At 38.3% G+C, this 13,181-nt stretch overlaps 2 protein-coding genes across 9 annotated transcripts in view; both read left to right on the top strand.

Moving 5' to 3' along the window:
* Positions 1-9,613, top strand: part of LOC138651816 (myelin-associated glycoprotein-like) — a 127,551-nt gene extending 117,938 nt beyond the window's left edge. For 2 of the 8 annotated variants that reach the window (XM_069742331.1, XM_069742330.1), the window contains exons 7-12: positions 1,584-1,844; positions 2,914-3,201; positions 3,947-4,043; positions 4,921-5,014; positions 6,093-6,133; positions 8,697-9,613. In XM_069742331.1, coding sequence (XP_069598432.1) covers positions 1,584-1,844; positions 2,914-3,201; positions 3,947-4,043; positions 4,921-5,014; positions 6,093-6,125 — 773 coding nt within the window. In that variant the 3' untranslated portion in view covers positions 6,126-6,133; positions 8,697-9,613. The remainder of the gene's footprint in view (positions 1-1,583; positions 1,845-2,913; positions 3,202-3,946; positions 4,044-4,920; positions 5,015-6,092; positions 6,134-8,696) is intronic. The other 6 variants (XM_069742329.1, XM_069742327.1, XM_069742333.1 and 3 more) reach the window with 4 other exon arrangements.
* Positions 9,614-10,423: 810 nt separating this feature from the next.
* On the top strand, positions 10,424-11,901 carry LOC138651817 (uncharacterized). Its single transcript, XM_069742336.1, has 2 exons — positions 10,424-11,621; positions 11,715-11,901. Exons 1-2 carry the CDS (start codon positions 10,548-10,550, stop codon positions 11,772-11,774), a joined length of 1,134 nt encoding a protein of 377 aa, XP_069598437.1. The 5' UTR covers positions 10,424-10,547; the 3' UTR covers positions 11,775-11,901.
* Positions 11,902-13,181: the final 1,280 nt, after the last annotated feature.

Raw genomic sequence — 13,181 nt, 5'->3', positions numbered from 1 at the left:
AGAGAATGAACATGTAAGGGAAATTGCAGACAACTATGCAGAAAACAAAGAGCCCAGGCTAGATGTATTTTACCAAATGTTCACAAGAAATCCTTTTAATAATACCTTGTCATTGTACCTTGGGTAGAGCGCTATTGCGGAAATGATCACTAGATGGCAGAACTGGACTATGGAAAGGCTATGGGAAACTTCACAATGTTGAAGAACTATTACAATTTTACTAAAACAAATAATAATGATAATAATACTACCAATAATAAATATAACAGGAATAATAATGAAGCAAGCTATAATGGTTATAATAATAATAATAATAATAATAAAATAATATAATAGTATTAACAAGGATAATAGTGGCAATATTACTAATACCGTAATTAATAACAGCAATTAAAATATAAATTACATTACAAAATACTAACACTACCACAATAATAATTAATTAACAACAATGAAAATTCTAACGATAACTTTAATAATAAAATAAAATAATTATAAATAATAACAGCAATAATATTACAAATTAAGGTAAAATAATACTAATAATTTATAATAATGTTAAGAACAATGGTAATAATAATTATATTAAAAACAATGACAATGAATTATAGCAATGATGACAATATATAATAATAGTAATATTGATAATAATAATGATAATATGAATGATAATAAAAATTATAATAATGAATGATAATATATAGTGAATAATATTGATAACATTGATGATAATAGTAATACAAATTCTAATTGTGATATTGGTAATAGCAATAATAATTAACATCAATAGTGATAACATCAAATTTTTATTATGCTATAGTAATGATAGTATTATTATTTTGTATTATTATTATTAATATTGTATATTTAATGTAAAAAATAAAAAATAAAACATTTTTTGCTCTCTTAAACTTACTGACGGCTACATATTGAATTAAAATGTCCTGTGACTTGCATGAAAATTGAATCCAGCTTCATTGAAGAAGTTAGAGGGAAGCTGAATTTCATCCCCTGCCTCAGGCGTCTTCTGTATCCTTTCTCCATGCTTTACACTGCAACTTCGCTCTTTCAGAAATGTCAAGTAGAAGATTATCAGAACCTCAGAACATATATATAAGGCTCTGCTGCCCGAGTGAACTCTGAATGCAGCTGTGAGAGAAACTCAAGATCAGTATTACAAGTGAAGAAAAGTGTTTGCGGCAATAAATGTAAGCTCTAAGGAGCTTAGAAATGCCAGCTATTCTGATAGAAGAAGTTTGTGGCATGGTATCGAAAGTAACAAAATGTTTACTGAATTTTCAGCTGAGCTTCTACCAACCACATACTGTATCCTCATAGGCTGGATTCACAGCTGTACTGCTCAGTATTAGTGTATAATGTTATCCATGCAGTAGCTTTCTAGTGCTTGTTATATCTCACCTTGAGCTGCATTCACAGATCCTCTGCTCAGTGCTGCTTTATAATATCATCGGTACTGCTTCTGAATATGTGCTAAATGGAGACAGGAGACCAGGAATCCCTCATGTCTGTGTGTGGTTGTGAATGGAGAACCAAAATAACAAGTCATACCTGATATCTTCCAGATCCTCCATGGAAACCTTCAGTGAACGCCTCCCTGTTAGTGGTAGAAGGAGAGATGGTCACCATTATGTGTAACACGCAGGGAAACCCAGATCCCATCATGACCATCGTGAAAGACAAGCAGGTTCTTAACTCTGTCATCTTCCAGAACGAACTGGTGCTGAAAATTCCATCCGTGTCCCATGAACATGATGGGGAGTATTGGTGCCTTGCGGAAAACCAGTATGGCCACAGCAACAGCTCCTTCAACCTCACCGTTGTGTGTAAGTATCGCGCAAGTGATAGACAAAATCAGGTATTTTAGGGAATGTAATGATGGGTTACGTGTTCCTATACTCCATTTTATCTTTACTCGATTAGGGCACTGTCTGTTGGGGTCTGTGGTAGTCTAAATCCCACCTCCTGTCTCATTAGAGTAGTTGATACTTACAACTTCTTTCCTTACATCCTTCCGACAGGCGCAGTACATATTTGTCACATGTTATTTTTCCTAAGCTGAATTGCTGTTTTTTTGTGTGTCATTTTGACTCCACCCAAAACAATAAAGTTTTTTGTTTGCCCCCCAAAATTTACCTATAAAAGCTACAGCACACTCTGCAAAAAAAACATGCCGTCATACAGCTCAATAGATGGAAAAAAATTATGTATTGGAAAATATGACGATACAAAGAAAATGTGTTAAATATAGTAGAAAGAACCAAAACAAGCAAAAAAAAAATCAGTTATTCCCGCTGCTCTCTTGAGTAATGTTTTTTTTGTTTGTTTTTTTTAAATCCTCCATACGGTTCCAGAGTTATGGACCTTTTTATGCAGTGCAAATTAATTAAAATTGTTCCAAAGGGGCGTGGCTCACATGGCGGTAGTGCAGAGCAGCTTAAAGACACGCCCTAGAGGATCCTGTAAGCCACACCCCCTTGAAAGATCATAGAATGTGACAACAAACAAAAAGAGCCATATGTCCAGAACAATATGATGGATTTACAAGAAGAAAAATAAAAAGATTAAACAGGGGATCAGCGGAAATAACAAAAAAAGTGAAAACTATATAATTTTGACTTTGTGAAATTTTTTCTTTAACGGTAAATTTTATTTTACTAAAATCATTACTATACGAATAAGACAGTTCAGTTTTTTTTTTATTTGATCCTAAAACATAAAACTAATTTGCCCAAAACCAACATCAATTGACTCCTCCCTATTTTCTAGATGACTTTTGATATTTGTTGTCCATGTATATGTAAGTTGTGGAGTATCAGACGGTCTATATTTGCCCTGGTAACTCCAATGTTTCTTCTTATTTCATGTGTCCCCGTGATGTTTCTATCTTTCCAGTCTCACCATTAGTTTTGCCTGAATCCAAGTGCACGGTGACGAAGGACAACGTCCAGTGTATGTGCACGGTGAAGTCCAACCCAGATCCGTACATCATGTTTGAGATCCCAGAGAAGAACTTCACGGTCAGTGAGCTCAACGCCGAATATGTCCACTCTCAGAGGAATGGCTACATGGTTAGCAGCATCCTGACCCTGCAGAAGGAGACCAAGCTTCCGGATGTTGTACTGTGCTCCGCGAGCAACTTGTATGGAAAGAAGGTTCATGAGCTTTTCTTCCAGGACACAAGTAAGTCATGTCCTCCGGTAGACTTGTCCGCATGAAGCAGTGGTGGATAGAGTTGGATGATAGGGCAATGTACAGACCGAATCTGTGCCCTGCTCTTGCCCCATAGAGATGGTGGCGCCCGATAGCTTCACAATAGTTTCTACGACTTGAGGAGACTTAACCTCTAAAGAGGTTTTCTCATCCTGTAAAGTGATGGCATATTGCTATTATTATTATAGGGATTCACGCTCTTTGGCAGCTGGTAGAGTACACACAGGGGTCCAGTTATTGTGTCTGAACAGTGAGCGTAAACTATCACAGCTCGCAAATGACAACAACCTTTTCTTGGCACAAAGGTGTGTCAAAATAGACATACCAGATATGGGTTCACCCGTTTAGAATAAAGTCCACCTGGTAGAGACTGACTAGTTCAACAAGTTCCTTTTCTCCATCCACGAACAGACAGCTCTGAGTCTACTCAGCATCTGGAAAACCTATAATGGACATAAAGGATCGACCATTTACACTCAAGGTCTTCTAGTCATTCCTAAATCCTGGACCCAAAATCTGGTCTTATTAAAAACGTAACAGCAACCTACTGTTGTTGGAACCTCATCTCCGGGACTAACAACACCTAGACTAGCCATCTTGGTGACACACATACATCCCATCCAGGACTTTACCACCTGCTTTCCTAAGATACATATATATATAAAGTTCAATTCTATATTTTGCTCATCGATGCCTTTCTCTTCTTTCTTCACAGATAACTTAATTTGGGCCAAGGTTGGTCCCGTTGGAGCTGTGGTGGTTTTCGTCATCCTGGTAGCTGTCGGCGGCTACATGATTAAGACTAGAGAAAAGTAAGGAACATTTCTTGTCTGTGAACCAGATGCTAGACTGTAGTTATAGTTTCTTGGTTAAGAAAATATCAGATATTCCAGAGCTGTAACACGTACCCATTTAATAGAGCCTCACTTGTCAATGCTGACCTTACGGGGCAACGTTTACATCACACATGACAAATTCCAAGCATTTGGAGTCAATTTCTTTTTTTAACTTGTAAAGACAGTTAGACATGCCCTCTTTTTTACTGACCAAACCCTTTCAGGCCACACCCTATTGTCATCTCCTGAGAATGGATCAGGATATTCAGGCTCGGAATCACAAGTAAAAAAAAAATCGGTTGAGTAGTTCTTTTCAGAAAAGACTTGACAACTTTTCCAGAAGTCCTGGAGGACTCCTGTTTTCCGAACATACCAGAATCTTATATAATACAATGTGTATAGATATGAATTCCCAAAAGGTGGGAAATGAATATGGTGCGATGATATATAATGATCCATTGCTGGGGGACTCTGGATTTAAAACGTCATCCAAGGGGTGTAGCTATTGTGGATGCAAAACAAAGCAATCAAATCCAAACCCTGCCACCGAATGGAGCCCAACATCCCCTGTGCTACATATAGTGAACACCAGTATTGATATTGACACATGGTAGTTGAAGGGCTCAATTATAGATTTTGGTTTGGAGCTCAAAAATGGAGATTAAATATGTCATATTTTTTACTTTTTTATTGTTGGGTTTCTGTACACTGAGACCTCCTGCAATCTCTAGATGGAAGGGACAACAATTTTCCTGAACGTTGCCCCCTTAAAGTTTTGGAGATTTCCACATCATTTTTTATAATTTAGCGACATTTTTAATATAAATTTACCATACTTGACTTTGTGCCATAGGAAGAGCGTAACAGAAAGTTCCAGCTTTATCCAGACAGAGACCTCCCCGTCATACAGTGGAGATGGGTCCAAGAAAAAATTAGGAAAAATAGAGGTAAGATAAAATTCTTTATTTTTCCATTTAAAATTTTTTTTTCTATTATTATTGAGTAAAATAGATTTTTGGAGATAAATATTTTGCACAGTATTATGGGCAAAGTAATATCGTACCTCACAACATTTGCATCCCCAATCATGGGACACTTTTAATAATTGCCCCAGATCTTCCCTCAATGCCCATTTTGATGTAAATTTGATAGTGTTAGTCAATGCAATGAAGGATGGAATAGTTGGGGGGAATAATGAGACCCATAACTTTCTCCTACATTGTAGCTGTTTCTAATACTTGGTTCTCCAGGTTTTCCTAAGTCAGTTAGGTCAGCTAGTAGATCAAATAAATTTGGGTCCAAGGAGTGGAACCATCACCGATTCCACAAAGAAGGTAAAATAAATGGTGAGGGGGCAAGAGTGCAACCCTCCGCAATTCCATGAACAAGGTCAAATAAATTGGGGATCCAAAAATGGAACCCTTGCCAATTCCATGATGAAGGTCAAATAAATGGTGGTCTAAGAGTGGAATCATTACAACTTCCATGTCCTTTTGGGGACATTTGAATGCTGTGCCGATTAGAGGTGAAGGCAGAGGAAAAATTTGAACACCCCAGTAGCTACGCCCCTGGGTGAAAAAGTCCAGCCCCAGAACTGAGACTCCAACCAATGCTGGAACCCGTAAGAAGTTCTGAACCCTGGGTGATAGGGTCCCAGATCTGGTTTCAATTCTGGACCCATATAGGATTACAGGAGTTCAGTGTTTTCTTTCAAGGCATTGAAGTGCCGCCTAGACTTCTTAGCTGAACATTTTAAGAACTTTTTGAAACTTTTGAAAACTACAAATAAAACATAACCATGCACCAATATATGATGTAAGTGGACCAACGTTTGTAATAATTCAGGTGACCCCTTGATAGAATGTTGGACCAAACCACAAGTTTTTTGAATATATTTGGGTCTACCTTGTTCTATGGCAAATCTGATAAAGCATACACTATTAACTAATGCCATGAGTCACCATGTGTTTTTAACTAATATCATGACCCACCATGTAACATTCACTAATATACCTTCTTCAACAGTCAGGAGAGATCTGTGCGGTGGAGGTAAAATGATACAAAAGGTACGTACTTTGTTGTATATGTGTTAACAATGAATTTATGACTTTCTGTGTAGGGAAGAAGTGATTAGAAATGGACAGCAGAATTAGCTGTCAGGGATTTAGGACATGGCGCCTTCCTAGTGATGACAGTAGAAGCCAACATGACATTCATCCAGGATGGCCCGTCACGTATAGAAGAAAAGGGACCTTTTGACCCTTTTCTTATGGTTCTTGTAAGGAAAAGTCTTTTCTGGTTCATGCAAAGGAGAGATAGGGTCAACCCATTTCGAACTACTCCACTGGCCCCTTTGGAAGTTCATAGACCACCACTATGGTATGTGAGGCCTGCTTCGTAAGTGGTATGACCATGCTTAGTAAAAATTTCAAGTTTTTTTCTTAATTATTTTAATTTTTAATGTTTGGATGGTCCTTGACCTTCCCAGCCACAAAAGCGGTAGAGCGTAAGCTCTGCTGCTCCTTTGAAAAATTGAAAACCTTTGAAACTGATCCACAGGAGGGTCGGGAGAATGGGATCACCCATACTATTGATTGTTGATGGTGCTTTGGTTGAACCCTGACCAGTCTAACATTTCTCGCATAGTCAGTGGATAGGAGCTAAAAGTTTTTGCCCACTAAATTGCCAACTTTTAAACAAATTTGGACTATTTTTTTTCCTGATACTTTTAATACTCCTCTTTTAGCCTATGTGCTCTGGCTCAAGCTTAGATTGGTAGGTTTTCTGGACCAAAAACATTCTTCCCAATATAGTATTTTTTTTTAAGAATGTTTTAAAAATGTCTTCTTCTGATTGCTTCTCCCCTATTAATGTTTTAATGTTTTGCCAGTATTTTTTTCAACTGAAAGAAGTTGTCTTGTGGGTCCTGGTTTCTAAAAAAAAAAAAATGTTAACTTCCATTGAAATTTTACTTTGGATTCTTGTGCAAATATTGTGATGTCTCGTTACTGTATTTTTATATTGATTGTATAATTCACAGCATAATATTTTGTAAGAGTTTATAATTATTCGTAAAAAATGATTATGAAATGTGTTTTATAAAATATGTGTAAAAATGTTTGGAAATTCAATGACAAATATTTGTGGTTAGGATAGGATTTGGTGCTGCTCCGAATACAATTTTTGGAAGTTAGGAAAAGGAGCAAACAAGCAGCATCCCCCCTAAGAATTCAGTGGAGAGCACCTACTACCTAAGCAAGAAGGTCATAACTTCTGAAAAGTTTTGGGTGGAGCGGTATTCTTATATTTCCTAGACTTTAAATGGCTGTTGATATTTACAGTGGAGCTGGGGTGGAATTAAATTCTACTCAAATTTTACAAATATCATTCACCAAAATGAGGATTTTCTGAAATTTGCTTACATATGGATTCAGCAAAATGCTATCATTTTTCTGAACCATGATGGGTGTCATGATCCAGACCGGGTTTTGAGTCCTGTCTTCCCTTTCTGATCATGTCAGGGGCTAACTTTTCTCAGCCTCAGTCTGGTCTCAGGTTTGCTATATATCTCCGCTGAATCCTGCATGTGGTGTGAGTTATAGCTTATGCCTACGGCACGAGTAGCTGACTCTGGTTATATTCTAATTTGTCCTGCTGCGATTCCTGACTGTTCCCGTGTCTGCTCATTCACCTTCCCCTGTTCCGACTCAATGTTTTCCCTTTGTGTTTGGACTCTCTGGTACTTGACTCGGCTTTGTCTCTGACCTGACTCTGTCTTTTGCTCTTGTTACTTCTGCTTCCGTCTGGTATTGACCCTCTGGTGTGACTCTGACTCTGAGTTTATTTTCCCATTTGCACTATGTTACTCTTCTGGTTTTGACACGGCTTTTTTGACTATCCTATTGCCACCTGTTGGTGGCCTCGCTGCAGGTCTGCTCTGGCAAGTGTTGCAGACTTCCCTCCACTCTACTACCATCTAGTGGAGTGTGCATCTACCTGCATAGCTGCGGTGTGACATTGGCCATCGAAAGGTAAAAAAAAAAAATACTTAGACTTAACTTACCACTCACCTCTCCATCCCCTCAGCTCCTCACCGCTGAGCACAATGGAATTCTTCAATTTCACACAACATGCCAAGCTCTTGGCTGTCATGACGCCTGGGAGTATTTGGTGGATGCGAACAGGAAGATTACGACGCGCGTTGTGGGGTCATGATGTCGTTGAAGTTCCACGCCTGCGTCAAATCCTCTTGGGTACTATGATAGCCAGAAGTCCAGCACAGTGTGAGAGGCTTGATGATTCCAATGCCAGCAGCAGGACATTAGAAGATGTTGTAGGACTGGACAGGTGCTGGTGAGTAGTGGAGGGGCTGGAGAGGTGAGTGGTGAGGTCAGTATAAGACTTTTATTTTTTTTTTTACATTTTACGTCTTGAGACTCCCCAGAACACAATAAGGGCATTAAATTCACAAAGAATAATGTCTTCACAAATCAAATTTCCTGAGAAAATCAGGTGAATTAGTATTTTACCTGGTCTGCTCATCTCCAGTTTTCACTACTAAGTTACCTTGTTTCCATACGTTCACTGCATGAATTTTGTAATTTAATCTTTTTTTACTTTGTGTCTTAGAACCGATTTCTCAGTATTTCGGAAAGAATCCTATTGAGCAAGAGGAAGCAAAAACCAACCGTGGACTCTGAGTATGCAAATATTGACTTTACAAAGAAAAGTGTAATGGACATCTACACCTCCCCCGAGGAGCTGACTGACTACGCGGAAATCCGGGTGAAATGACGGCCACTTATCTAACAGCACAAAACACAACTGACCCAACGTCTGGCCACGATCATAAAAAAATGAATCTCCAAAATTTCAAAGGATTGAAAAAAAGAAAAAGAAGAAGAGATGCGTTTTCCTGAAGCAGATTTTAGGCATATACATTATATTGTTTAAAGTGTACTTATTGTTTTATTTGTACAGATCTGTACATAAAATGAGGAGGGAGGAGGGAGATGCAGCTGCAGTGAGGAAGAGGGAACATTTTGATTGGTCTGATTTACAATGGAGGGAAGGAAAGAGCCAAGGCTAGGTTCTAGTATTCCTTACTAAAACTAAAGTCAGTAGTTAATTGGTTGCTGTGGTCACATGACATCTATGGACTTAAATATTATATTGTTTACAATAGTATACTCATGTTTATAAATATTGTTTTTTTATGATTCCAAAAGCCCCGCCCCTTGAGAACAAAGGAAAATCCCAACTTCCTTTTTTTTGGCAAACTTCCTCTTCTACATGCAAATTTACGCACCTATACTGTATGACTTCCTGTGGGCTGTCCATATACATTGGATTTTAGTTAGCGATTCTGTATTTTAGCAATAATCCTCTAAGTATCACTCTCCCCCCACCATAGTTATTGATTGCTTGGCCGGATAGACTCTTGGATGGATCGACTCCAGGCAATGGCGCCAGTTGTGTCAGAAGGAGTGGGCGAGCTTCGAGCTGTCGTCTTACGTTTTATGGTTCCATCTCTTCTCTACCCACAATCTTTTGTGCTGTTAGTTTTCGGGGGGGAAAAAAAAAAAAGCTAATGTGTGCTGGATCTGATAAACCTGATGAGTCCATAACTCTGGGAATTATTATTTGTGGCTCCGTTTCATCTATTCAGAAGCCTGTGTATCCAGGCGGACTCGCTACGTGTGTCATGTGCAATCTATGCCAGAGATTTTCTACTAAATCTAAAGCATTTCCCGTATTTTTCCCCCAAATATCCTCCAATTATTTCATCTAACCATACAGGGGGCGCTGTTCTCTCTCCTACTCTATTTATATTAAGCTTTACTCCCTAATTTATGCAGAGTGCCGCCCCCTGGACTCCAATTAATGCCGAAATGCTGTCAACGCCGGTTTCCTGAGCATAGTTGCCTAAATCTAAATAAAGAAAAAACTTTATTTTTCAATCGTTACTAAAACCTTAATGATATTTCTGCGGTTGAGTTAGAAAATCTAATAATTGTAAAATACATGTTATACACAGTAACAGGAACTTTTTCAAAATGATATTCGTTTCCCGTCCATTCGACCTTGAAAGCGTCACTTTTTATAAAATTGAAGGGTCAATAAACCTTCAATGAAAGTATCTTGTTTTATAAAGCGATTGCCATGTGATTTGTCGTTGATCTCTCTGGATTTTTTTTTTTTTTTTTTAGATTTATTTTTTCCCAATTGACAAGTTTTTGTTAAATGTTTTCCACAACAGAATATTTATTCTCAGTACGTAAATTCCAACACTGCTCTAAAGCGAATGTGTCACCAGAAAATTACCTAAATTGTTTTTTATGTTAACTATATTTTTAAACATTTTCAGATTTTTTTTTTTCTTAACATGATCTGTATTAAACCCTCCAAAAATAGAAATCTTGCACTTCCCACAAAGGCAACTCGGTCTTTTAAGATTCTTACTTCCTGTTGTTTCAGTAAATGTACACGTACATTAGCAGCACTAGACTCATTCAGACCCTGTCATTTATAGTGAAGCATCTAATGAGCGTGTGCACAGGTTACTGTGATGTCACTTGTTGTGAATGGTGGACCCTGTGTTATCTACTGTATATAGAGATGTTATCAGTCATTGTGCAGGAGGAGGAGGAGGTGAGCTGTGACATCACCTATTGTGAGTGGTGGATCCTGTGTTATCTACTGTATATAGAGGTGTTATCAGTCATTGAACAGGAGGAGGAGGAGGTGAGCTGTGATATCACCTATTGTGAGTGGTGGATCCTGTGTTATCTACTGTATATAGAGGTGTTATCAGTCGTTGTACAGGGGGAGGAGGTGAGCTGTGACATCACCTATTGTGAAGGGTGGATCCTGTGTTATCTACTGTATATAGAGGTGTTATCAGTCGTTGTACAGGAGGAGGAGGTGAGCTGTGACATCACCTATTGTGAGTGGTGGATCCTGTGTTATCTACTGTATATAGAGGTGTTATCAGTCGTTGTACAGGAGGAGGAGGTGAGCTGTGACATCACCTATTGTGAAAGGTGGATCCTGTGTTATCTACTGTATATAGAGGTGTTATCAGTCATTGTACAGGAGGAGGTGGTGAGCTGTGACATCACCTATTGTGAATGGTGGATCCTGTGTTATCTACTGTATATAGAGGTGTTATCAGTCATTGTACAGGAGGAGGAGGTGAGCTGTGACATCACCTATTGTGAAAGGTGGATCCTGTGTTATTTACTGTATATAGAGGTGTTATCAGTCATTGTACAGGAGGAGGAGGTGAGCTGTGACATCACCTATTGTGAGTGGTGGATCCTGTGTTATCTACTGTATATAGAGGTGTTATCAGTCATTGTACAGGAGGAGGAGGTGAGCTGTGACATCACCTATTGTGAGTGGTGGATCCTGTGTTATCTACTGTATATAGAGGTGTTATCAGTCGTTGTACAGGAGGAGGAGGTGAGCTGTGACATCACCTATTGTGAAGGGTGGATCCTGTGTTATCTACTGTATATAGAGGTGTTATCAGTCGTTGTACAGGAGGAGGAGGTGAGCTGTGACATCACCGATTGTGAAAGGTGGATCCTGTGTTATCTACTGTATATAGAGGTGTTATCAGTCATTGTACAGGAGGAGGAGGAGGAGGTGAGCTGTGACATCACTATTGTGAATGGTGGATCCTGTGTTATCTACTGTATATAGAGGTGTTATCAGTCATTGTACAGGAGGAGGAGGTGAGCTGTGATATCACCTATTGTGCATGGTGGATCCTGTGTTATCTACTGTATATAGAGGTGTTATCAGTCATTATACAGGAGGAGGAGGTGAGCTGTGACATCACCTATTGTGAATGATGTATCCTGTGTTATCTACTTTATGTAAAGTTGTAATCAGGCATTGCAATCCTGCCTCTGATGATAATGAGACTCCTGAAAACTCTTTCTGAAAGAACAGGAAGTATGCATCCAATATTGCTCCAGTGTCCTGTGTCAAAATTGCAAGATTCCTATTTTATTGATATGGAATGTAATATATATAAAACCCACAGCTAATTTAAAAAAAATACATGTACAACAAAACCTTCTTTATACAATAGGTAATTTACTGATTAAAGACATTCCTTTGAAATATATTTAATATTATGAATGATTTGCAGATAAAACTGCAGACCCACCTGTCGCCCAGGATAGCAGCTAAGGGGGTCCAGGGACCCCATTGCTAGGTATATCAGTATTAAACCTAGTATACAGAGAGTAGGGACCTGTTACAGACTTTGTATTAGTTTCCAGTAGCTATAAATCCACATTTGGGTGATGGATATTAAGGGAGTAGGGAAACAAATGAAGCAGAAAGAAGTTCCGTGAAGATTTTGCAGATGGCGGCAGGAGGACATCGCAGCTTTACCTAAATAATAGATCCAATAAATAAATTATCTCGCCCATTACTTTCCTGAGAGTTACATTTGAAGTTGAATTAATTTTTTTATTTACCTATAGAAGTCCGAGCTCAAATATCCTAAAACAAAGCTAAATTATTCAATTCTTTATGCCTACAGTCACCACTAGGGGGAGCTTACTACCTCATTGTATACAACATTTACATTGAACCCAATATTAACACTGTATGCAGTCAGCTCCCTCTAGTGGTGATTGTGGAAAAGCAGAATTTTATAATTTAGCTTTGTAGCTTCAGGTTTGGTTTTAGAGGTTTTGTCGACATCTTCATCTGATAATTCATATATTAAGTTCATATTAGGAATTTCTAATAGATCCTTTGTACAAAATTCTGAATTTGGATTGTATTTTCCTTCTTTGAATCTGCACACAATGTAACTTTACAAACAATACTTGCTTGTACTGACCCTGAATTAGTACGTGTCTTAAGCTCCAATGACTCCAGAGCTGCATTCTAGATTCTGCTGCCTACATCGCCACAGCATATGGTGACGAGACACAGCTCTAACAGTTTAGCTGAGGTTTCATATCACGCAATTCAACAGCAAAACAAGGCGTATACAAATATGGAACCATCAGGTGTAAAAGATGAAAAGTCTTCTTGTCTAACAGCAGAATTTAGAATGCAGCTCTGGCTGTGCTTGAAGTCAAAATG

This window comes from Ranitomeya imitator, chromosome 10, assembly GCF_032444005.1.
Source record: "Ranitomeya imitator isolate aRanImi1 chromosome 10, aRanImi1.pri, whole genome shotgun sequence".
Taxonomy (NCBI): Eukaryota; Metazoa; Chordata; class Amphibia; order Anura; family Dendrobatidae; genus Ranitomeya; species Ranitomeya imitator.
The sequence above is the reverse complement of the archived record's forward strand: the minus strand, read 5'-3'. Positions and strand labels throughout refer to the sequence as shown.

Excerpts from the sequence above, each read along its gene's own strand:
- LOC138651817 (XM_069742336.1), top strand. The coding sequence starts at position 10,548 with ATGTACACGTACATTAGCAGCACTAGACTCATTCAGACCCTGTCATTT. Across the intron at positions 11,622-11,714 it reads TCGTTGTACAGGAGGAGGAG|GAGGTGAGCTGTGACATCAC; the intron begins GTGAGCTGTGAC and ends GAGGAGGAGGAG.